Genomic DNA, 25,731 nt, shown 5'->3' with positions numbered 1-25,731 from the left:
CCGGGGGGACCTCTTGCACGAGTCGAGGTGGGCGGGGCGGTCAGGGGACCGCGGCGAACAGCGCCTGCCGCCTCCCGTCGTGGCCTCCACCACCCGTGCCAGGAACCAAACGCCGAGTCCCGAGCTCGCGGCAGTAGTCGCACATTGCAAGGTGACCGAGACAGATTCGCCCGCCGAGGCGTTGTTTTACTTCGCGGTGTCTCGTCGCGCGATGCGCCACGTCGACTTGTCTCTCCGCGCGCGTTGTCGCCGGGAGGCCCTGCGAGACGAATCCGCTTGGAAGCCCAAACGCTGCGCGATAATTAAAACTTTTTTTTACCGCGGAAATTATGCGTGCGCGTTTTGACGCCGCGTGTGTTGCAACGTGCCTTCGAATCGGCTTAAGACGTTGACAAGTTCAATCGAAAGTGTGTTTTAAAAAAAGAATGGGAACGTGTTCCGTTTAATTTAGAGGTAATACCTCTGATCTGGCAAAGGAAAACAAACTAACGTTGGCGGCCGTGACAAATGACCGCGGACTCTAAAGTCAGCGCGTGTTTCCAGCGAAGGGAGAAGGGTCGGTGCCGGGTTCCTCCTGCAGAGACTCATCAGCAGTGACGAGCCCAGCACCAGTGAGTTCCTCCATCCCACAGACTCATCAGCAGTGACGAGCCCAGCACCAGTGAGTTCCTCCATCCCACAGACTCATCAGCAGTGACGAGCCCAGCACCAGTGAGTTCCTCCTGCAGAGACTCATCAGCAGTGACGAGCCCTGCACCAGTGAGTTCCTCCATCGCACAGACTCATCAGCAGTGACGAGCCCAGCACCAGTGAGTTCCTCCATCCCACAGACTCATCAGCAGTGACGAGCCCAGCACCAGTGAGTTCCTCCATCCCACAGACTCATCAGCAGTGACGAGCCCAGCACCAGTGAGTTCCTCCATCCCACAGACTCATCAGCAGTGACGAGCCCAGCACCAGTGAGTTCCTCCTGCAGAGACTCATCAGCAGTGACGAGCCCTGCACCAGTGAGTTCCTCCATCGCACAGACTCATCAGCAGTGACGAGCCCAGCACCAGTGAGTTCCTCCATCCCACAGACTCATCAGCAGTGACGAGCCCAGCACCAGTGAGTTCCTCCTGCAGAGACTCATCAGCAGTGACGAACCCTGCACCAGTGAGTTCCTCCTGCAGAGACTCATCAGCAGTGACGAGCCCAGCACCAGTGAGTTCCTCCTTCAGAGACTCATCAGCAGTGACGAGCCCAGCACCACTGAGTTACTCCATCGCACAGACTCATCAGCTGTGACGAACCCTGCACCACTGAGTTCATCCATCGCACAGACTCATCAGCAGTGACGAGCCCAGCACCAGCGAGTTCCTCCATCCCACAGACTCATCAGCAGTGACGAGCCCAGCACCACTGAGTTACTCCTTCAGAGACTCATCAGCAGTGACGAGCCCTGCACCAGTGAGTTCCTCCATCCCACAGACTCATCAGCAGTGACGAGCCCAGCACCAGTTAGTTCCTCCTTCAGAGACTCATCAGCAGTGACGAGCCCAGCACCACTGAGTTACTCCATCGCACAGACTCATCAGCAGTGACGAACCCTGCACCACTGAGTTCATCCATCGCACAGACTCATCAGCAGTGACGAACCCTGCACCACTGAGTTCATCCATCGCACAGACTCATCAGCAGTGACGAGTCCTGCATCATTGAGTACCTCCATGAACATCCCATCAATACGGTATTGAGATCTTCCACCGCCCATGAACCTGAAATGCCTTTGTCTGTCCCTGCCTTCTGTAAGACGAATCCCAGACTGACGAGCTCCTGGGGCCAACACTCCATCGGGCCCATGGCTCAAGCAGGAGGTGGCGTCGACGCCGGCGGGATCCAGGCGGAGCCCCTGGCCGCTCTCCTGAGCGGAGTCGTGGACCTGCTGTTCGGCGAGGAGGACGCGAAGGCGGTGGCCGTGAGCGAGGAGGCGCTCAGGGGGAAGCTTTACCCAGACACCACCCATGACGACTTCAAGGCGCTGCTGAACAAGGTGAAGGGGCTGCTCAAGGTGAGCGCCTGTCATGCAAACCTGGGGTCAATTATCACAATGAAAGAACCGTTTTGAAGATACGACAATGGAACGGCCCTGGTATCTCTCTACTCCGACAACCATATATCCTCTATACATGGAAGATGAATGACTCGCCACACTGCAAATGATGTGAGGTGCAAACCATCGGCCATGTCACTGATGACTGCACAATACAACATGCGTATTTTGGTGTAACAAGCGGTCTCCACCTAGATAGCCCCCCCCCCCACCCCCAGATGCCGTGGATTGGCTTGCAAAATAAAAACAAACATTGTAGCCTGTTGCTTTTTTCAAACGCCTACCTGTCTCACCTTCTGACCCTCACCCTCCAGTCTACTTTCATCTCATCTTTATTCCACTGTCTTCCTGTTTCCTTCTCCCCCCACCAGGCAAATAGGAGCGAGTTTGAAGTAGCCATGGGGGCCCCTAATGAGTAGCCAAGGGGGGGGGGTGTATCTGACGGCGAAGAATTGGGGGACACAGTTGGGTGTAATGAGTGAACCCATGGTCTCAAAGTTAGCGAGGGGTTATCTCTTTCCTGTCTCCTTGTGTTCACATGTCCATGCCTCCAAACCACCTTTTCCACAACGTTAGCTGTTCACCTTCCCATCCCTTGTATCAAATTCTCTTCATTATTTATACAGTATATTCACACTGTTTTTTACTGGCCCCACGTCTCGCTTTCCCTCTTGCCCACACCCCTATGGAGGGCTGCATACGATCATTTAAGTTATTTTTTTCACTTATCTTTTTCTGCACATAAACGAACAAGTACGTTACACTAAAGGACTTTTGTGTGGGTGGGCACTGTTTTTTTATTATCATTTTCCTCTTGCCCTCCCATAACTCGCTCATAATTACTGCAAATCAATGGGTATTTATCATTGTGGAGCATGTGGCTGTATGCCATTGTGTGCATGTTACCTTCCTTATGGGGAGCGGTAGTGTAGTGGTTAGCGTGCTGCACTATGATAAACCACGTCCCGAGTTCAATTCCCGCTCACGGCCAACACGAGTGATGACTATCTGAAAAAGTCCTACGACTTGCCGAGGTCTACTCGGCCTCAAATGAGTACCTGATTATGGTGTGTAAACATCACCATTGGGGAGACAAAGGCGGCTTGGTGTGGGCGCTGCCCCCCCCCGTGCCGGTCGTCATAGGCGCTCAACAGCACTTCCCCCAAAAGTCTGCTGGGGGGGGGATATTTTTTATTCTTTGTTATCTTCACAAAGAATATTGATGGAATACGTTATTTTTGTGAACATAGCATTGTGTCGTTTTGAAGTGTACTCGATATGCTTGGTATAGCGAATAGTGGCCAGCAGATGGCAGTGTGTCCACATAGAATGCTTTAATGTCAGACAAAACAGGTTGTAAACAAGGCAGATCCTCATGTATTGGAGCTGCCATCACTCAACATCTGCTCCTTTTGGTTGGGCACATTGTCAGAATGCCCAACTCAAGATCGGGAAACGCTCCAGGTGGGGCCAGAAGAAACGTGACACATGGCTCTCAAGAGCAACCTCACCAAGTGCAACATCGACCTGGTAATATGGGAGCAGCTGGCACTTGAGTGTTCGTCTTGGAAAGCTCTAGTCCACCAAGGTGTTTCAATTTGAGTCAGAGACACCATCAGGAAACTGACACACGGGCATGAAGGAAATAATGCACCCAGGCCAGGCGGGACTCTCAAAGCTTCCAAAATATCAGTAACAACAACACATGCTGTCACTGTAAGAAGATATGTGGTTCCAGGATTGGCCTCGTCATCCATATGTGTACCCACAAACCTTGACCATCGCTTTCCATGGAGGACCATCATACTCGACCTCGAGGGATCCCAAATTAAGATGATGATATGTGTATACAGAATGTACAACTGTAAATCAAGAAAACAAAATTATTATTTGATACATTTTAATTGCGTATGTGAAAAAAATCTCACGACATTGGTTATTAACACAAAAGAAAAACTGAGTACATGTACAGTATAGGCAAATGTTTCATGCAATGGCCCTGCTACCGAGTATGGAGAGGGAAATGGGATTTGCATTTGGATGTTCTGCTTCATATTGCACTGCCCTCAATTCTTGAGAAAGGTGACTTAAACCTTTTTCAAACAACTATAATATGACATTTTATCACAAAATAATGTTCATAAGGTATCGTCACAGGTTTAGGATAAAGAGATTTTTCCATAAGGATGAAACTGAAACATTCGCAACTAATTTCTAAGTAGCTGTGGGGTTCGTATAAGAGTGAAGATTTGCAGCACTGTACAGATTTGAAAAAAAGTCCCCAAATTCATCATTAACTTTGTCTCATCACTGATTGATATTTAATAACATACATTTTGAAGTTATTGCATCCAAATGCAATCACAGCTCAAATCGCTCTCCAGTATAGTTGATATATTTATTGTTTATGGAGAAAGAGATAGTTATAGGGAGAGGAGAAGAGGAAGTTATTGAGTTGGCTAGAGACGGGCAGGTTTCGACAGCCTTTATGGCTGGGAGAAAGAGTTCCAGACTTAAGGGGCATTATAGGAGAACGAGCCACCTCCCACTGAGCGAAAGTTGAATGGGGACAAAAAGCCTTGGTTTTCGAAGCGTCGAGTGCGTGGAGGGGAGTAAGGTGAGATAATATGGGAGATGTAAGCAAGGGCAAGTCTGTAGGGAATATTGAAGATAGTGAATGCAATCTTAAAATGGATCCCAAATTGTATAAGGAACCAACTGGGGGATTGGAATTTTGGGGTAATGTCACAAAACACTAATATGTCAGGCAATGGTCCTTATTTAAAATATACGACTCAGGACAGATTTTGTCTTATATGAATAATGTAGATGCATAAAGTTCCCTTAATGGATCTCAGATCACCATGCATGTAAAGGAGGAAATAAGTGAGAAGTGACCGGGGAGAAAAATATGAAAGTGATAAGATGGAGAGCTAGAGAGAGAAGGCGTGTTCAAAGAGGTGGTGGGGTCTTCAACCGGGTCTTAAAAGTTTCATCGACTGCCATTTTCTAACCTCCAAGGGCCAGGGAATTGCAGAGCCTGGGCGTCGTGCGGAGAAAGCTTGGTGGTGACCCAATGTTCGAAGCCTGAAGTGCGCTCACGCTGAGTAGGGCACAATCGATAGATCTCAGAGATCTCAGTGGAGTGTGTGCCTGAATCAGCTCCTAGGTGTATGGTGGAGCAAGCTAATTTTAAACCTTGAACACATGGAGGAGAATCAGTGCACACCCTGCATGTGGGTGTGCACTGAAAGCCAATGCAGAGACATGAGCAAAGGTGAGATATAATCCTGAAGAGGAGTGAGAGTGTGAGCACCATAGAAGCTGCATGTTGGACAACCTGCAGTCTACAAGGAGGGTACTCGGGGCTCCGGATAGCAAGGCATCGCAATGGTGAAGATGTAAAAAAAAACGAGCGCATGACCCAGTCTCTCGTCATTTTGAGAACAAAGAGTGTGGTGCTGCAGGGCAAAATTCCTTCAATGAAAGAGCAATGTCCTCACAACTGTAACATGTGACTGGAAGGATAGATACTGTTCCAAGATAAAACTCAGATTTCTAACTTCGTGTGTTAGGCAGATGCTCTGACTATCTATTAATCACCAGGACCAACCTTGGACAGCTGGTGAGGGGGGGGGGATGAGAAAAATATCATTGTTTTTTATCACTGTTGAGTTGTCCAACCCAAGATTGTACAAGCAAGAGTGATTAAAAAGCACAGGCTGAGGACATAGAGTTTGATCCCAGTTGAACATAGATTTGTGTGTTTTCCACCTAGCAACAGAGCTCCAAACTCCAAGCGGGGGCATGTGTACACTAAATAAAGTGGGACCAAACACAGTTCCTAGAAGAACGCCATATACAACCGAACGATTAGAAGATCTAAAACTGCCCATAGTGATGTGTTGGACACGGTTTGCAAGGTAGGAGTGGAACCATTCCAATGTGGCGCCCAAGACTCCCATCACGAGTTCCAATTTCTCGAGTAAAATTCTATGATAAATTGTATCAAAAGCCGCTGCACTGATATTAAGGGGTACGAGAATGCTTGGACATCCTGTAAGCAAATCAACCATTGTAATTGTCTTATTGCTGCCACCTTTATTCAACATTCATCTTCCCTTCCGTAAATCAATACCAATGCCCCTATTCACCGTACACCTTCCCCCCCCTCACCCCTGCCTTGCGGTCCAGGCGATGGCAACGGCCGACATGGACAGCACGCAGTTGGAGGCCTTCCTGGCGGCGCAGGTGCGCAAGCCGGGCGGTGTGACAGCCCAGCAGGCGGCCATATTGGCACGCTTCTGGAAGAGCCACCGGGGCCGTGTGCGAGAGAGTTTGGTCGCCCGCTGTCGCTGGGAGCCGACGCTGCACAGCGTGAACTGGCGCGTGGACGTGCCGGCAGCCAATGGGCACAGTGGTGACCAAAGCGGAGCTCCCATCGCCTTCCTGGAGCTCGACATTGGCCATGAGGGACAGGTGTGTGACCGATTCCACTTGTTTTCAGTCGTAGCCCTTCACGATAGGTTTTTGGGTCAGGCCACGTAATGATCTGGTTAAATTCGTGTCATAAAGACCCTCTACCACCCGACTGAGCCTAATAATTTAAATTGTCACATGGTGTACAACCTTTAATGCGCCATTTAATTATTATTGTTTCAATTAATAGGTATCTTATTGCTAAAATGTAGCAATTGAGTATCTGATTACTAAATTTAGTTGTGGGAATTGAAACAGTGATAGTCTGTGCGTTCAATGCTTCTATGTGACAATTTAATTTGTTTAGCTGTGTTAGGGGGTGTGGGCCTTAACGAAATGAATTTGTCAGATCCTTGTGGCCTAACCCATATTTCAATCATGAATAATAAAATTGGCTGCCAAAACTTACGTGTCACGTTAATAGTTGTCCTTGCAGTTCATGTGGTCGAGATTTTGAAGATGTGTTTTGTTTAGGGTTCATTTGCCAGTTGCATAAAACATCTTAAGTAAACATTTGCCTTTATTGATGCTGATGTAAACGAGTTGAGGGAATTTTTGCACTTCAGCTGTTTAATGCTACGAACAACCCCAGGCCTTAAGATGCCCTCATGACATTTCGATTACAAATTTAATACAAATAAATGTATAAGTGTTGTTCATTAGGTTCAAATGGATTGGAAAAATAATTAGGACAGGTACAAATTTATGTTTTAAGTAACCCATTCAATACCAGGATGAAGATGTAAATGCCCTTTAGTTATTTTCAAATAGGCAAACTTCCCAACAGTAATTACCATTGGCTCTAAATCGGAAAGACTACTATGGAAACAATGTGGAACTCGCACTTACCGATGCCAGTAGACTGTTGAGGATAAACAAATCCAATGTGGAAAATTAGTTTATACTCAACCTGTGCAACTAAAAATAGAGACCTTGTTATTCCAAAAAGTTTTCATTTTTCCTACACCTTATTGGAAGTGCATTGAATGTCGAGTAATGCTTATTACTACCAATTTAACTTCTAGTATATAATAATGATGTTATTTTAATCGAGTACACTTCACACAATCCGCTACTCCTGAAGCAGTCATCTGGCTGGACCACCTGAACATCAAATCGTAGTTGTTGTTGCTCTGCATCTACATCAGCTATACGAAGGAAGAAGAAGACTTCACACCAGTGTCTCAATAACGCAACTTTTTAAAATATAATTGTCAGCATTGGATTGACCATTCATGATGATAATGATTGTGGTATTGATATATATATTTAATGTTTATCATGACAAAAAAAAGTGAATTACACACCTTTTGGTGAGGTGTGCACTCATTCAACTGGCTGGTAGATTCTAGAGTGGAAAAGTGGTGTCATTGATAACAACGGCTCTATTGTTGGGTTACCCGTCCTCCAGGTAATGCTCACTAGGACGGCAAAGGACATTTGCAATTAGTAAATATTGCCTTTAAAATAAATGCAATGTCCATTAAGCTTGCAAGGCCATAACCACTGTGTCAGGATGGCCCGCGTACCCAGACTAATTCGTTAATAAAATACCAACATCTGTATGTATATATGTTGAACGTCTTTTGCACCATACGTAGCCAACTGTGCTAATCGAAGGTGCGGCGCAGTCGTACTCCTGTACTCATACTGCTGGTGATCATGGCGCTCCTGCTGGTACTGAAATTAATCTACTAGATCTAAATTGCGGCTGCTATGCTATTATAACTAAGGTTCTTGCTGCTGATGGTCCTTCAGCTGGTGCTGCTGCTGGTGCTGCTTTTGCTAATGTTGCTATGGTAATACTTTTAGAAGTGTTTTAATAATGTTGAAACTGATTATTACTTTACATGTTTAATATTGATTTGAAGCTTTCGTGACTGCAGGAATCCATACTCATTGGTTCTTTCGGTAAAGTCACGTAGGTATAAAATAAAATAAATCACGACGTTTTGGGCATAACACAAGCGTCCATCATCAGGTGTGAAAGCATGGTCTGCTGCTGAGGCAGACTGTTTTAAAAGGCTAACCTGACGGACGCTTGTGTTGCGCCCGAAACGTCGTGATTTATTTTATTTTATACCTACGTGACTTTACCGAAAGAACCAAAGAGTATGTTTAATATTACCAGTTATTTGTAATCATTCATCCATCTGCTGGTGAGAGTTATTTGTCAGGATAGTATTGTGTTTAACCACTGACAAGTAATGTAATGTAACACCATAGATGCCTTATTTAATTAAGTGCTTTTTATTTTGGGTGAATGGGAAGTATGCTGTTTCTTGGACTACATATATTTTATTGCGATAAGAGATTTGCATAGCTTTCTTCTAAAAAAATATTTTAATATTCTATTTTTGCCATTAGGTACAGAATAGCAAACATTTTAGAGGCCAACCAACCATGGGTGCAAGCCAGGTTTAGGATGGTTTCTCTACCATCGGGCACGTATGTGAGATTAATCAGATTATGCAAAAGACCAATTAATTTCAATCCCTCAGTTGATTGACCACGGATAATGATGATAGGAGGTGCAATGTAACACATGTTTATGGCACAACAGAAACATAAACGGTTCAGATAATAATATGATGATCAAAACCAGCCTTGCATATCTGTGATCCTTTATAAAATAATTGCAATGGTTCTCATCGTGTGAGATTTAAGGTTCGTATGGTACTTTATTCCTATTGAATAGGGGTAGTATTTTCAGCCAACATGCATACATCTGTTATTTTAAATTAAGGGGTATTCCCACGGCATATAATTTAACTTGTCTGGTGTCCATGGATACATTTACCCAATTATGTGTATTTCTTTGTGTTAATGAATAAAGTATGTTTACTGGCAGCAAGGCAACGCAATTCTCTTTGTTATTTTAACTCCGTTAATTGGATGACACTTATTTTGATGGGTCCTTAAACTGCAGCATCGTGTTCTGGGTTTTGTCTCTGGGAGAAACCCACAACACTGAACAGTCCACCCAGCACACTATGCCTTTGATGTGTATATCAGGGTATGCAAGCTTATTTAAACAATGTTAAAAGCATTATATAAATAGGACTAGATAGTGTGCAAGTGCTTGGATATCTAGTATGGTGTTACCGCAGGAAATGCTGACATGTATATTAGAAAGCAGGCCACTGATCAGCTCACTGTTTTCCCATTCTCTTCAATGGTCTATTGTAGTCCTGTATTTAGAACAGGCTCATTCTGAGTAATAGTATTCTGAATGGTCAATGGTGTAACCATTGTTTACTCCTTATGAGTGCTAAAGGTGTGATGAACGTTTTCTCCATGTGAGACGAGGCTCTAAAGAAAGCTGTCTCGGGTGTGGACCAATCAATTTCAAGGACAGTGCCACATACATTATCAGAGTTGTTTTTTGTTTGCGTTCCGACCGCAGGTATTGTGGTCAATGTAAACATGACTCCTTGTAAAAAAAAGTGTCAGTTTTGTTGCCAGATAAAAGGGTAAAAATTTTTTTATCATATTTTGTTACTGGCAAATGAGGTTTCCAATGGTGTAAATGCTTACCCCGAGCTCTCATACTCTGATGGTGCATTGTCTTTGAGTTGTGCGCCTTTTGGCATCTTCTGGTCCAACACCATGTGAGACGAGGCTCTAAAGAAAGCTGTCTCGGGTGTGGACCAATCAATTTCAAGGACAGCGCATACATTATCAGAGTTGTTTTTTGTTTGCGTTCCAACCGCAGGTATTGTGGTCAATGTAAACATGACTCATTGTAAAAAAAGGTGTCAGTTTTGTTGCCAGATAAAATGGTAAAAAAACAATTATAAAAAAAGTTGTGTAGATAGTTGTAAGTATAATGATCAACTTTTACAAATTACCACAAGAACAACAGATTCCACTACAACAACAATGTTGCCACAACTCTACTGTGATATGTGCGATTATAGTAGCAATACGTGTTTCATTAAAACTTAAATCATCTGTAACACTTTCCAACCGAGGTCATGTGGCTATTAGGAATTTGCCTAATGTAAAACTGGCCACATTGATTAAAGCGTTTCCCATAACTTGAAAACACAAACCAGACCAAATAGACACTTTCCGAATGAGCAAATAAATGTTTCCATGATGACTGCTTGTTGGCTTCCATACTGCCATTTAAATTCTTCCAAAGACAGATGCGTGTTGGCAAGTGTTACGATGATTTTAAAAAATGTACAGTCATATTTTGTTTTTGAAAAGTAAACCGCAATCATTCTATGGTTTTCAAACATCAAAAATGTTCCATTTTAACAGTTGCCTATGACTTTAGAATGGAGATTATGGTATTTGTTTTCCCGCAAAGGATATGGGCAGGATGCTGTTTGCATGCTGCTCTTGTGCTTTAGTTTCCTTACCGCAAGTGCGTGTGCCGCTCGTGTTGCATGTGACAAACCAAATTGGATTTGCACACCACGGCACTGGGTAAGGTCACATTTTTTGAATGATGGGTGGACAATAATTAAGGCGCCACCTTCCCTGTTTGTTCAAATGCCCTTTACAGTTTATCTTTTGTGTTTTGTTGTGTCAATGATGAGACTTCAAACTGTGAATGCAAACAAACTCTGCTTTCCCTCCGATGAAGCAGTGCAACCCCCAGCCCCCTTCTTACTACTATAACAAACAAAAAAACAGTGCTCAAAATAACTATTTTAAATGGCATTCATTTTTTTTAATACACATTTTGGTGTGTCTCGCCACTTATTTAAAAAAAATCATGTATTGCAATTTGAAAGCCAACCCTTAAGTTGATTTGCAGAAGGATAAGCAAAGCAGACAGTTTGTGTGGAGTATATGACAGCATGATGTACCTATCAGAGGAAGCACATTCTGTCGTCTCTTTGAGTATAGTTTCACTATTATGTGATCCACTGTGCATTCAAAAACGTAAACTTCAAAATGTTACTGATGACTAATTTCAGCTCTGACGATACCTACATTCGGATTCGTGTCTTGTGTGTACACGTTCGTGCTCAAGGGTTTATGAAGAGCTGCCACGTTAAGAAAACATAGATTGTTGCCCTCACGGATTCGACAGCAATGATCAGCTGATAGGGCTCAGCTATACAATATACATGTACAGCGTAGCCCTTTGTCAATTCACTTACAGTTGAAGGTTTTCCCAGGCCGTGTCGGTTACGGAGTTTGATTAACTATATGTGACCACGCAGGTCAGGGGGCCCAAAACTCGTTCAGCTATCGATCGCTTGCCACTGATATGTTAGCCGTGACGCAAACTCAAGTCGCCCGTTCACATCACACTGCACTATAACTTCTCAGCAGCAGCATACAGTGTTTATACTGAAAATTGCATCCAAAAACTTTGCCTTGCCATGACCGATATTTATTTTACTCTTTGGTTCTTTCGGTAAAGTCACGTAGGTAGAAAAATAATAGATCACGACATTTCGATCGCAACACAAGCAAGTAGGCCTACTTCAGTTTTTTCTTGCTGTGGTTGTCCCACCTGATGACGATTGCTTGTGTTTCGATCGAAATGTCGTGATCTATTATTTTTCTACCGACGTGACTTTACCGAAAGAACCAAAGAGTATGGATTCCTGCAGTCACGAAAGCTTCAAATCAAGATTATATTTCTTTTTTTTATATGGCAGCTTGTTAAAATCTTGAAGTTCCATCAATAAGCTGTCAACATGCACAGTGGGTGGGAACATTTATTTGGTATATTTCCATAACCAGGCTCAGGGCATCTGGTTGTTAGTGTAATGATGGCTCACATTTCATAGGCACAGACACATAATAATTGCCATAGCTTTGGTACATACTGTTTTCACTAAATCTATTTGAATTTGCACAAGCGTTATTTCCAGACTTAAAAAAAATCTGAATCACACTGCAACACAATACTGCCACTTACCACACTCTACATAATGCAATGTAGACGTTTTTTTACCCCCTGTATCCTGTTTAATCTTGCACTTTACGCTTTCCATGTCTGATCCTCCATTGCCCCTGGTGAGATGAAAATGGTTAATGTCGTAATCTATAAAACAATTCGCATTTCTGCAAAGTGCACCACCAGATGCCTTTTCACTTTTACAGCCGTATTGTCGACAGCCAACATAAGTGTCACCCAGGCAGGCCATGTGCGCGCTAGTAGTATTCATCGCTTTAACGCAGCTTTGCCGTAAGTGCTGCTCAGTCTGTCTGTGTATCCTGCCACCAGACAGCCACTGTACAGCCAGAAATAAGATCCCCACTCTACGCATATATAGATTGTTATTTTTACCTCTTTTGGTTCTTTTAAGAAATTTCAATTGCAATTTTATTCCATTCGGTTTTTAACACCAGGCTTACATTTTAATGCATTTCCTTTGAACGGAAAAATGGATGAAGGCCGTGTGAGATGGCTTTAAGAGCCTCCCTTTGCACTATTTTTAGTTCACGTGAAAAAAGCTGTGCTCAGGGCTGCATTTGGAAAGCTGACACACCACTATGAATTAGCGGTATGCCTCGTGTTTACTTTAGTCTCTCAATGTAGATGCTGCCTTCTTTTCTGCAACTTGGGCAGCTGTAGTCTAAAATAAGGACAGCATATTACAAGTGTGCATATTTAGTAACCATTTAAAGTGCAGCAAATACGTGTAATAAATATAACTTGTGTCTGTACAATTTGCATGACGAATTGACATTTGCACCACAGTGTACGAGATGCTCAATCGTTGTGAGTGTAATATTCGGACGAATGCGATACAAATGCTCTCGTTCTTGTCTCTCCTTTCTCTTAATTGGACTGACCTCACAATGTAACACTCCACTGTGATGTTATCAAGCATAACACTGCAGTTTGTCAAATCCATGACCCTTGTTATAATCATGCTATTAAACATAATCTATGCCTCGATTTTCCTGGCTGGCTGTTGCCTGGGTTTCACTCTACCCAAACAATAACTGTTTTGTTTGTGGCTGTGGGCCGTTGCCACTGAAACTAGCTGGGTAACTGGCTGAATGGGATTTTCCACGGAATAAATACAAATTTAATTGGCGGAAGAAGATCGGAAGACATGCAATAGTGACACCCAAGAGGTCGGAGTAACGAATACCAGAATATTATTTAATTTATGGAGAATATATATTTTAAAACCTCAATACATATGGCATTTTACTATATGATAAAGCATATTACCTTTTTGCTCTGAGTACAGGATTATGAGAAGTGTATGAAAATGACAACTGTCTCTTATTTTCCATTCCAGAGCAGGGGATTTCCTTGTAGGAGTTATAATAATGATATATAATGAGAATATAATGATAATATTGCATGATACGATACATTTCCCCAGTAGTTGGTGGTGCGAGTTGTCTTGTCGTTGAAATGTCACGCATAAGTGTTTAGCAGCGAGGATTTGTCAATTGTTAATATGGTATGCGCCATGAACCTGGCGACTTGAGTTCATTTCCCCCGGCCACGATTAATGTCGGTAACGAATGATATCCAGACCGCTCCTTTTCTCCTTTCCCTTCCTCAACCCATACTGACCAGCATTGTAAAGTATCATGAACAAAAAAAACTACCGGTAACTAACGGTCCATTAGCGGATTGAGAATTACCGGAATTTTAGTATTTTTCATATATAAGCCCACCACGTTGTTTGTGTGCGCATGTGTATGTGCGTTGTATTCACTGTCGCGATGTCCGTGTGCGGCAGGAGCCCGACCGTTTGTCCTTGGAGCTGGACGAGGCTGGCATTGCAAAAATCATGAAGAGTGTCACTGCCATTGAGCAAAGAATTGCCAAACTTGGCCAGTGAGGCTGCTGTCCACCCTCTGGTCATCAAGGATCAAGGCCACCGTGGACAAACCCAAGGCACTGCAGTTGGTAGGGACCACAGAGGGATCTGTCTGCTCGTGATTTTCATTTTACTCGCACATGTGCTCCAGCCAATATTCCTGCAACAATCTCCATTTTGTTGAAAAAGCGTTTTTTTACTTGATCTGTTGAACCTATTTGCAGCGAGCAGGCTAAGAAATCCCCCAAGCCCTGATGGATTTTAATCAGTTTAGTTTCAGGTACAGTCTGCCTTAAATTACACATGGGAAAATTGCCTGAAGATTTGGCTCAATGGAAGCAAACCTTAGTTGTTCATGTTTCTCATTATAAATGTAAAAAAAACCTTGCAGCTTAATTAAAACATCTTTCACATCTTGGGCTGTTCTATGAATCTCTACACATTGCTAACTTAATTACTTGATTTCATTATATTTGACGAGGAGATTTACCATACAATTACAAAACTATTACCGAAGAAATAAAATACAGGTAGTCCTCTACTTACGATGGAGATGCGTTATGGAGGTGCGTTACGGCGACCCCATCGTAAGTCAAAAATATCGTAAGTCGAAGATGGCCTAGCCTACCCAGGAGTCTTAAGAATGGTGATAATTTAGCAAAACAGAGCGATATGCTGTATGTATTTATTAATTACAATACTGTATTGCACAGTAAAATAAAAAAACAAGGTAAATTCTTAGCCTACCTACATGAACTGAAATTTAATAGAAAGTTTTTTCAGGAAACAATCCTATCTGCTAGAAAAAAAAAAACTTGTAACATGCATTGAACGTATGTATCGTATCGTGGTAACCCTAAAATGAAATCGCTAAAGCTACGTATCATACATGCATTGAACGTATCGTAAAACACAGAAAAAAATATACGCGCTAACACCGAGACAACTTAACTCCATCGAACGCTGGTGAGAGTGAGGCATCACCACACAAGGCGGGAGACGCGTACATCCCGGCAGCATCCCAACGTACAGTATCATACCTCGTACGCTGCTGAGTTTGCCTGCCGCGCAAAATTTAAAATATTTTACAATTTTGTCATATCGCTATCGCCATCGTTAGATCGAAATACCGTAAGTCGGACCATCGTAACTCGGGGACTATCTGTAAATGGCTTTTATGCACCGTATATGGAGTGTTGTATTAGCGGGATTAATTGGAAGATTCCATTTAAGCCCGTGTGCCACATTTGTATGATTGAGTACGCTTGACGATTCTACAGTTATGTAAATATAATCTGTGCTGTATTGCTTAGATTTTTTTCTTTTTACTAATCTTAGATGTTCGTCTCATCATCTTACAAGCAAATAAACATCTTGAATTGGAAATGCAGAGTGTGAATATCGGATGATTATGCACTGCTATACAGAACGGGAAACTTCAAAAGCTGCGCTCATTCATAATTGTGAGGAGGTTATCGATTATCCTTAAAACATATTCAGGTTTGATAAAAATGTGAACCTGAGTCATACAAACGCGTAAAAGGGTTTCATAATGGTCTAATGATGTTGGTCGCTTACATTATAGCAGTTGTTTGCAATGTTGCCAACTTTTGCATTATTATTTCGGTCTCGTAAAAATCAACGTGACTAACCGCGATATGTTTGAATCACGCGAATAATTTTTGTAAATTTTTATCTTGGTTTGTGAATATTTCATTCCATTTGCCAGGTAAAAAAAAAAATACATCGATGGCTTGGGCATAGAAAATGTGTTTTAAATATTCAAAATAGAGGTTTTTTTGGGTTAGATCGTGTTATTATAATTATGTCGCAACCCTCCACCACCCAACACGGCCAATCAGTAACAAAAATGTGTCACGTGAACAAAACGCCATTTAGTTACTTCTTCAGCCCAGCGGTGTGTTTGAAGAGTGACTCCACAACATTTAGAATTTGAGTCTGGTGTTTCGCTGGTAATTACATCCAGCAGCTTCGGGCAAATCGCCCGCAATTAAATCAAGCATCTTCGGGCAAATCTAAGTGTTGTGGATTCACTCTTCAAACACACCGGTGGGCTGAAGAAGTAACTAATCGGCATTTTGTTAACGTGACACAATTTTTGCTGATTGGCCGTGTCGGGTGGTGGAGGGTTGCAACACATTTATAAATAACGCGATCTAACACAAAAAAACTTTTTTTTATGAATAATACTGGTCGCGAAAGCCTACGTGTTAAAGTGTTTTAAATAATTAAATATTTATTTCCACTTTGTTGCTGTTAGCACATGGTGTATGGCACAAAATCATTACTCAGACTTTTAAATTATTCAGTACTCTGTAGAATTTGATCTCGCATTTCTTTGACCAAATATTAAATTATACATTTGGAGTATTTTTTTTATCATTGATAGTTTCTCATTGTACGTTGAAAAATGTAAGAAAAACTATTTGTTTGTGTCTCTTATTGAACCGATCAAACCAAATTTGTGCATGTACACATCAAATCGAATGTAATTCCGGAAAAGCTATCAAAAGCTGGACCAAGCCACCCAGGTCTCCCTTGGAAATGAGATTTGTCCTAGTCCCTTTGGTTCTGCCCGGATTAAACAATAAACTTGAACTTGTCACAGGAACTCCACATGGGACATATTCCGCTGTTCAAAACCCTAACAAGCCACCATTCATCCTAATTAGAGGCAATGCCACTTGTTGTGCATGCTGTGAGGAGGATCACAGGGCTGTAATTAATTCACCACTATACACCGCAAGACCAAGTCAAGTTTCCCTTGAGCAATCCCTTTGGTGCTCTCGCTCAGCACAAAACTGAACTTAAAAATGTTAATTGGAATATTTTTTGATATCCCGTTTCACGAGACAAGAGACACGATGACTTTATTCATTAAATCTCGCGGTCGGGGATATATGCCATTAAACCAGCTGAGAAAACAGTAACTCACGTGCGAATGTGCAATTTACTATCCTGGTATTTGAGTTTTCACCTGGTTAAACAAAATTAACTTGAAGCTTGAACTTGTCAGAAGAGATTCAACATTGTTTACAGTTTCATAAAAATGTTGTTCCTCTTAACATTAAACCAAATTAAAAATATTTAAATGAACATAACAAGTCAAACCTTTTCGCAGTTCCCCAAGTGAGAATGTAGCAGAACAAATTTCTGTTTTATCGAGACGTACGAATGTAACAATTTGAATCAAACATATGATTTGTCGTGATGCCTTTCAAAGGTCTTCAAATAGATTGGGTGCAGTGTGATGGCAGCAAAAAAAGCTCTCGGGGCAGAATTCATTCCTCTGACATGACGCGTCACCTGTAACACCCCCCCCCCGCCGCCACACGACACCAGCTGGCGAGCGCCACGGCGGTGTCTGCGTGGGAAGGTTTTCACGGTTGATTGTTGCCGTGCGCTGATCCCTGCTGTCCGCTCAGCCCCTGGCGCTTGCGCCTCATTAGCTCGTAGTTGCGGCTCATTGCGTCCATCTCGAATGCGGCCACGCGTTATTGGTCGCCGCGGTGTTTCCAGCTACGTGGACCCGAGCACCATTATCACGCCGTCCTCTGCTAGGAGAGGCGACGACGAGATCAGTGCCACCAGTCCAGAATGTGCAGCAGATGTTGTTACCATAACGTGTTAAGTAGAGCCAAATGTGAGAACTGGTCTAAAAAGTGCTGCTTATACGAATGAACGTAATGATGATAAATGGTTGTTTTGAAGCCGCTTTACATATGATGACTGTATAGCAAAAGTCTTAATTGCAGCCGGTGGGGTGGTGGGGGGGGAAACTATCCAGTTCAGCGACCTGTAAAATATTTCCATACCCCGCACACCACATCCAGTACGTATGTATGTTGAACTTCTTTCGCACCGTACGTAGCCAACCGTGCTAATCACTGTGGCTGTGGCTACTTGTCACGTAAGCTACCAGATAACTGAAAAACACTCAGTGACAAATTAAACTCTTAGTAGGGCAGCAAAAGACAATAAGCACGAATCGTTCCTTTGTTGTGGCAAGTATATAAAATATGTTTTAGCATTACATCTGAAAACTGCTTGTTGAGCCCTTGTAATTTGTTCATAAATACAAGAGAGCATTCATAGCCACAGTTGGCACATGTTACGTGGAGTATGGAATATTGAACGCTCGCAAACCGCCCAGACTTTTAAGAAACAAATATGGAAAAGAGGCACAGGTTGCTGTATGTGCCGGTGCGGCGGGCCGCATTTAAGACAACTTCGTCTCGAGCGTATAAATTTACCACCGCATCCTGTTACATCAGCCAAACCGTGTTGTGTTTGGCCCCTTGGCATGGGCTGACTGACACATACATGGTATCCGGGCAATTTTTTTGCGTTTAAGTCGCCAGAATCCGAGCGCTCAACATTCATTCATGGTGTAAATATTGTGGAGATCCTGTATATCCATTTTTTGGCTCGTAGAATATGTGCTCCAGGACACTCGTGGTCCTCGTTGTTGTGTGTAATACAATATGCGCAAACTTAGTATTGCGTAGAATGCCCAACTAAAGCCTCAAAGAAAATTCCCAAATGTATGAATTTGTTTTCGCTGCAGTGCCTTAGAATGTACCACTGCCGTGCTATTTTTAGTTTTAAACTAGTAAATGGTTGCGGGCTTTGCTCACGTTCTATCGCCTTTATTGTCACACTCCACGGGAGGTGGATTACTCGGTTCCCTTATGATGGTGGGGGTCGTATATTTATAACGTGTTAGCATGAGACTTATAGACGTGAACATCTTCAGGTTGATCCTGCCATCCATACGAGTGAAACCAATCAACCTTCGGACCATAAGCTTTGTCAAACAAGATTTTTAACGTTTTGGTTTTTAAATGTTTCTAATTGTAAGCATCGACTCAGTTATTTGCTAAATTCCATCTTTCTATCCGTTTTAGAACATCTTTAGAATGTGGTTGCAGTCAAGGCCATCTATGTGTATGAACTAGAGTGTGTCTGCACCACATGCTGATTGTGTCTATACGATTACAATTGTATCTATACAGGAAGAACCTTGACAGTGTGTGCCCATGTGAAAGATCTAAATGCAATTTGGACATATAAAGCATTCCAAACGTGACAGCTTCTCAAAACGCTGTACAAATAGGGAGGTATTTGCATAAAGAGGACACTTAACCATATTATTTTAGAAGGGAGGTATAGAATGCTACTGGATAGAAAAGGGAGATGAACACTTATTCATAGAGAAGGAACAGTCATGGGAAAGTCTCAATCTCGGACTTAAACAGGCTGCACATTTACAATGTCCACCAAAATGCAATGTAAGATACGTGTTTTGGCATTACTATGGTTGGACATTGAGTGAACGTGAATCATTTCCTTACCGTTCCGCAAAACCGGAGCACGTTCGTTATAACTCCAGTCTCAACACTGGATTTATTCTGGAATCTGGCCTCGATGTAGTTCGAAAGGGCCTAAAACTTGGTCACAGCAACTGCATCCAGGCCGGAATCCCGCTTGTTCTTCAAACTCGACGAGGGGGCTGATTCTCCGGGGAATGATGCATTCCAGGAGTTTTTAGGTCGTGCACAGGAATGATATCAACCTATAGCTTCCTGGGTCGTCGGTTGGCTTGCCCGTTTTGGGTATGGAAATGACCATTGCCTCCCACCATGCTTTTCATGGTTTTTGTGGACAGTTGTGCCACCCATTGGAGTCCCCTAAGGCCTAAGTGATGGGGAAATTCTGGGTGGATACCATCTCTGGTAGTGTCCTACAATGATCCCAAACTTGACAATGTTCATAAAAATGTAAATTGGAGGGGGGAAAAAAGTGTTCTACGTTCATGACAGTCTGGTAATATGTATTAGTATTCATCACATGCTCATGCCAAATTGAATATATTTGCTTTGCAAATCTGGAATACAAAGCAATATTACCAATTATTCAACAAGATTTCTTTCAAAAATTTAAAAACTCATTGTGAATGGAAATTACATTTCCCACTTGCAATATGATCCGACATGTTGCGTGAGTGCCCGAGGTTTGCAGCACTGCAGTCTTGCAGCACGGCGATCGGATCCGCAGGATTTTCAATTCAGGGTGTGCAAGCCTTCCGTGTGTGTATCACGACGTTCATCGGGACAGGTGGCTGACGCGTGCTGTTCTCAGTGAGTCATCAGTCGTTGGCAAAGGTAAACAGCCCGCTCAGCCGAGCCATGCGCACGTCCCCAGCCACAGCTGAGACCAACAAACGTGTGTATTTCATTATAACAGCCCTTTTGTAAATGCCCCTTGTGAATGAAGGCTTCCCCCATGCGATGCCAGTCATGAGCGTTGTTTGAACATACTGTACTTCATCACACTGGTCAGTATGGGTTGGTTAAGTGCGGGATTGCCCTGGACAGGTTTGAATATTACTCGCCACTAATACATTGTTATCTACTCCAACCTGCATTGACCAGCATCGTGAAGTACTGTATAGTCAAATAACTACCACGACCCGAGTGTAGGGGCTATTTCTGGAATTCATATAAAAAAAAGTCTTCGCCTGCCCTGTTTATTGTTTCAGATCGTGTCGTGAGTGCATATTGCAGGTGTGCATTTTTGTTGGCTGCTCATGGCTTGCAGGGATTGGCGGTTGTGCGGAGGAATTTGGCTAAATAAAAAAAGTTTTAACATGGCCCAATCCTAACTAAAATCCACCGGCCAACTCCCCAAACGGGCCTCTTCAGAGTTTACAACGGTGTATGAGTCTCTGGTGGAATGGCCTCAACTATACGGAGCTTGAGAGAGCCCCTCCATAGCGAGAAGTTTGGGTCTACTCTTCCACACTGGCCAGACGTCTTGGAGGAGGTGGGAATAGCCACATGAAGATAGTTGGGCCCGTTGAGTGTAAAAGAGTAAAGCTGTCATGTCAGGCTAGCATGTTTCATCTGCATTTACCTATATGGTTAGGTATGGTCAAACACCCCCCCCCCCTCGGCCCATGATCGGCACAGCGTGGGGAGACCTTCATTCGGCAGTGGATCGATGGGGCTGTATATTTATTATGTAAAGTACAGACCTTTGTCAATCCACTGCTGGATGAGGGCCTCGTATTACCCTTGCAGATCGTGTGGGTTATTTGACCATACTTCACCATGCTGGTTTATGCTGGTCGGTGAAGATGGGGAGCATAGCTGTGAGTGGCTATTCGTGTTTGGGTATTAATCAGGGAAGCCCCTTTTTTTCCTTTGAGATCACATTTAACAGGGGGAGGAGGGTGAATGCAATAACGGTGTTGACATCATGCTCATCGTCTGTAATCTGACCTCCACACCGTCGGGGCGAATTCATAACCACAGAGTAAGGGTCATGTAAGGACACCTTAGGATATTTAATAAACGACAGCTGGGGAGGGGGGGCAGATTCTGGGACGCGGGGACATAGGATTGGCTGCAGAGGTTTAATTGGGGGAAAGGCAGAAACCGGGATGAGGTGAAAGACGGTTAGGGGCAGGTTATGAAGGCACACGGTAATTGGTGGAGGACAAGGAGGAGCAGGCAGGGAACCTTCTGGAAGGTACGAGAAGGAACGGACGGGAGTGGATCAAAAAGGGGGAGGGGGCTTGGGGAGAACACGGGGTCTCTTGGTCGTGAAGCTTACTAAGAGCACTCCCTGTATGTAAGTGTTGATTCCTTTTCAACATTATAATTGAGCATGCAGGCACGCGTGAGAGTACTCGTGTGTGTACGTGGTTTTCACGTGATAAAACAATGAAAAAGATATCCGAATAGTCTTCAACAGACTGTTGGGGCAAGCGCTGTTAGCAAGCACCAATGAAAGCGGGCACGGTACACGAGAGCGTGGGTGGGCAACACCACGCCTGTGTCACCCCAGCGCTGATGTTTACACACCGCACCAGGGACTCGTTTAAGGCTGAGTCGACGTAGATTAAGCTTCATACCGGTTCACATATTTGCCACTTGTGAGCGCGAATTGAACTCGCGTCGTTGTGTTTCGGGCTCAGTACGCGCGCTAACCAGCCTGCCATCGCTCCCCATCACGTGGTAAAACATTCACTTATATAACCTCGTACTGTCCTAAGTTATACATTTGCAGGCAGTGCGTATCTCCAATTTAACAAAGTAATTCAACGGCTAAATCACCTAAAGCTGAATCTCAGTGGTGACATCCGGGCAGTGAAAGCTGAAAATATATATCCTGTATTTATAATAGGCAACGCTTTGGGAAATTACCTTTATTGAAGATCACAAACCAATTTGAAGCATTATATTCGTGTGTATGGCAATATGTTCAGGAACTAAATGTCAATGTCTAGGTATGCAAGCCACAATAGTGCTTATGGGCATAGTTTTTGTAGTATTGCTACTCCAATGAAGGAGCACAGGCTACAATATTTTACTAATAATAGGGTTTTTCCCCTTTTTTCTGGCATCAAAACTGAAACCTTTTTACAAGGATTCATGTCTGCATTAACCACAATACCTGCAGTCAAAATGCAATCACAAAACATACTATGATAATATATACATTGTCCTTGAAACTGATTGGTCCACACCAAGGGACGGCTTTCTTTTGAGCCTCGTCTCACATGGTGCTCGACCAGATGACGCCAAAAGGCGTCACACAGCTCAAAGACAATGCACTATCAAAGTAATGAGGGCTCGGGGTGAGCATCTACATCATTAGACCTCCTTTGCCAGTACCAAAATGTAATAATAGGGCTTTCCCCCTTTTTTCTGGCAACAAAACTGATGACGCCTTTTGGCGTCTTCTGGTCGAGCACCAATTGGGTCGAGGCTCAAAAGAAAGCCGTCCCTTGGTGTGGACCAATCAGTTTCAAGGACAATGCATAATTATCATAGTGTGTTTTTTGTTTGCATTTTGACTGCAGGTATTGTGGTTAATGCAGACATGAATCCTTGTAAAAAGGTGTCGGAGGTCGTTCCTGCTAGTTTACGTAGCAGGGCGATTCTTGATTTGGCCTTTTCGCAAATCTGTTTTATGTGGGGCTTGAAGATCAGACTTCTGTCCATGATAATCCCTAGACTATCTTGCAATGGGGTCATTGTGCACTGAGCTACCACAGAAAGATACCAAAGGTGGTATCCGCTGCATTAATTTTCAAGTGGAAAGTTGTGGCGGTTTTGGAAGGATTTGATCTGTTTTCAGCGACAGAAATATGCCTCCAACAAAGTTAGATAACCTGCGAAAGTATTGGCAATGTTCTTGAGGTGTGTGCCGTGTGCAGTAAGGACTATGACATCTGCATACATGAACGTGTGAGATGATGTACAAGGCAGCTCACTTATATATGGGAAAGTGATGGTGCTAGTACCGAGCCTTGAGGGATGCTATTATTTATAACACTGTGTAACATTTCTTTTGTTCCTGTGTAGTTAGTGTTGTTTCCTAATTGCTTATGCCTCAAAGGTACAGAAAATGGCTATTATTCCCCACAAACTTTGCTTTTGTGACCAGGACAGTGATATTTTGAAATTTACCTATTTTCCAGAACATTCCAGATAGATTCAGTGCTGAGTAAACTTGGAGTAACTTCTAGAACATTCTAGAACTTTCCAGTAATATAAATAGTAGTATAAATACAGGGGCCTTAAGCCCACCAGTTCAGTTTAGTTCCAGCTGCCTAAGTGGATACATATCTGCATTTTTCTGAGATGACATCAGGAGGATGCGGCCAATTTATTAAGACAAGAGTGAAAAAGTACTCTGTGGAAACATCTGCTAAGATGTGTGAGGCCTACAAGGCATATTTCGGCATGCCTGTCGGGGATCAAGACAAACCCTGGGCACCTCATTTCACCTGCGAGCAATGCAAAAAAACTCTGGAAGATGGACAATTGTTGCTCGGAATTTTATGTTATAAAATGTGTTGCAATTTTTTTAATTGTAAAAGTTTTTAATTTTAAAATGTTTTACAATTTTAATTGTTATTGAAAAGTATATCATACATGAAAAATGTTGCAAGAATCTCTTACACATTAGTCATGGGTGAAATTAATGTATTTTTGTAGGATGGTACAGAGGGGAAAGAGAATCCATGAAGTTCGCTTTCCCATGAATTTGGCGGGAACCCACTGACCACTCAAGCAACTGCTACTTCTGCATGAATGACCTGCTATCACATATCCTGTCCTTCCTTCATCCATCGCCCCGGTGCCACACTGCCATGAGCCCCCCGTACCCATTCCTCCGGAGAGAGAGCAGCCGGCTTTTTGAAGAGAGCAGCAAGTCAGAGAGTGAGGAAGACGTTGTAGATCCAGATGACAATTTCAGAGGTGGAGCTGAGGAGAGAAACCAATACGACCCCAAGCAAAAATTCCTCAACGACTTGATCAGAGATCTTGGTCTCACCAAGTTCAATGCCGAGCTTTTGACGTCTAGGCTCAAGCAGTGGAACTTGTTGGATGAAAGTGTGCAAGTCGCAGATCTGAGGAAGCGTCACCAACCTTTTTGCAGCTTCTTCACCCGTCAAGATGGGTTCTGCTTCTGCCACAATGTGACCAGTCTGTTCGAGGCAATCGGAATCGCCTGTAACCAGAATGAGTGGCGCCTCTTCATTGACAGCTCATCCAGGAGCCTCAAAGCCGTGCTGCTCCATAATGGTAACAAGTACCCTCTTCCCCTGGCTCACTCGGTGCACCTCAAAGAGGATTACAACAGCATCAAGACCTTGCTGGACGCCTTGAAGTATGATGAGTACGGCTGGGAGGTCATCAGAGACTTCAAAATGTTGGCATTTCTTACGTGTCTCCAAGGCGGTTTTACCAAGTTTCCCTGCTACCTTTGCCTTTGGGACAGCAGGGACACCAAGGCGCACCACCACAGACGGGACTGGCCACAGCGGATCGAGTTATCTGACTTTATGTGGACGAAAAGACACAAATTCGCCCGTTTTCTCATTGAATATAGGTCAATTTTAAAATATCACCGTCCTGGTCACAAAAGCAAAGTTTGTGGGGAATAATAGCCATTTTCTATACTTTTTAGGCATAAGAAATTATGAAATCACACTTACTATCTAGGAACAAAAAATGTGTTACATAGTGTAATTCACTGCGGCTGTTTACCAGCGAGGTATACTCTAAAAGTACGGTTACTGAGCATCGCGTCGATTATGTGAACAGGAGAACGGCATCTGATGGATTTGTCCAACTGCAGCAGCAGGCCACGATGCCAAACAGTGTCCGAGCCAGCAGGGAGGTCAATCATTGCTGTGCCAGATGTCTGTTGATGCTGGAAACCAGTTTCAATGAAGGGGTGGTGGAGGCGACTATCTCTTTACAGCAGCTATGAGTTGTTACCTCTGCGATGATAATGGGCCATCGCTAGAGTCGTCCCCTATTATATTGTTTTCCTTCAGAGCTGTGTTATTAACGA

The 25,731-nt window shown here is 43.4% G+C and overlaps 1 protein-coding gene across 6 annotated transcripts; it reads left to right on the top strand.

Annotated features, from left to right (window-relative positions):
• Positions 1-31: 31 nt before the first annotated feature.
• On the top strand, positions 32-15,720 carry COMMD1 (copper metabolism domain containing 1). 6 transcript variants are annotated; one of them, XM_032947923.2, is made up of 5 exons: positions 32-151; positions 544-611; positions 1,793-2,050; positions 6,287-6,571; positions 14,254-15,720. In XM_032947923.2, exons 3-5 carry the CDS (start codon positions 1,841-1,843, stop codon positions 14,353-14,355), a joined length of 597 nt encoding a protein of 198 aa, XP_032803814.1. In that variant the 5' UTR covers positions 32-151; positions 544-611; positions 1,793-1,840; the 3' UTR covers positions 14,356-15,720. The 6 variants fall into 6 exon arrangements, with proteins under 6 accessions (XP_032803814.1, XP_032803823.1, XP_032803821.1 ...); XM_032947932.2 differs by lacking the exon at positions 544-611 and having other exon boundaries at positions 50-151; XM_032947930.2 differs by lacking the exon at positions 32-151 and having other exon boundaries at positions 375-1,007.
• The last annotated feature ends 10,011 nt before the right edge of the window (positions 15,721-25,731 follow it).

This window comes from Petromyzon marinus, chromosome 6 (assembly GCF_048934315.1).
Source record: "Petromyzon marinus isolate PM22_M1 ecotype Great Lakes invasive population chromosome 6, UKy_Petmar_22M1.pri1.0, whole genome shotgun sequence".
NCBI classification, from domain to species: domain Eukaryota; kingdom Metazoa; phylum Chordata; class Hyperoartia; order Petromyzontiformes; family Petromyzontidae; genus Petromyzon; species Petromyzon marinus.
Note: the sequence above shows the minus strand (reverse complement) of the source record. Positions and strands in the feature narration are given on the sequence as shown.

What these genes read in the sequence shown, in the direction of transcription:
- COMMD1 (XM_032947923.2), top strand. Translation starts at nt 1,841, where the DNA reads ATGGCTCAAGCAGGAGGTGGCGTCGACGCCGGCGGGATCCAGGCGGAG. An exon ending in AGGTGAAGGGGCTGCTCAAG is followed by an intron (nt 2,051 to 6,286) that starts GTGAGCGCCTGT and finishes CTTGCGGTCCAG; the next exon opens with GCGATGGCAACGGCCGACAT. An exon ending in ACATTGGCCATGAGGGACAG is followed by an intron (nt 6,572 to 14,253) that starts GTGTGTGACCGA and finishes CGTGTGCGGCAG; the next exon opens with GAGCCCGACCGTTTGTCCTT.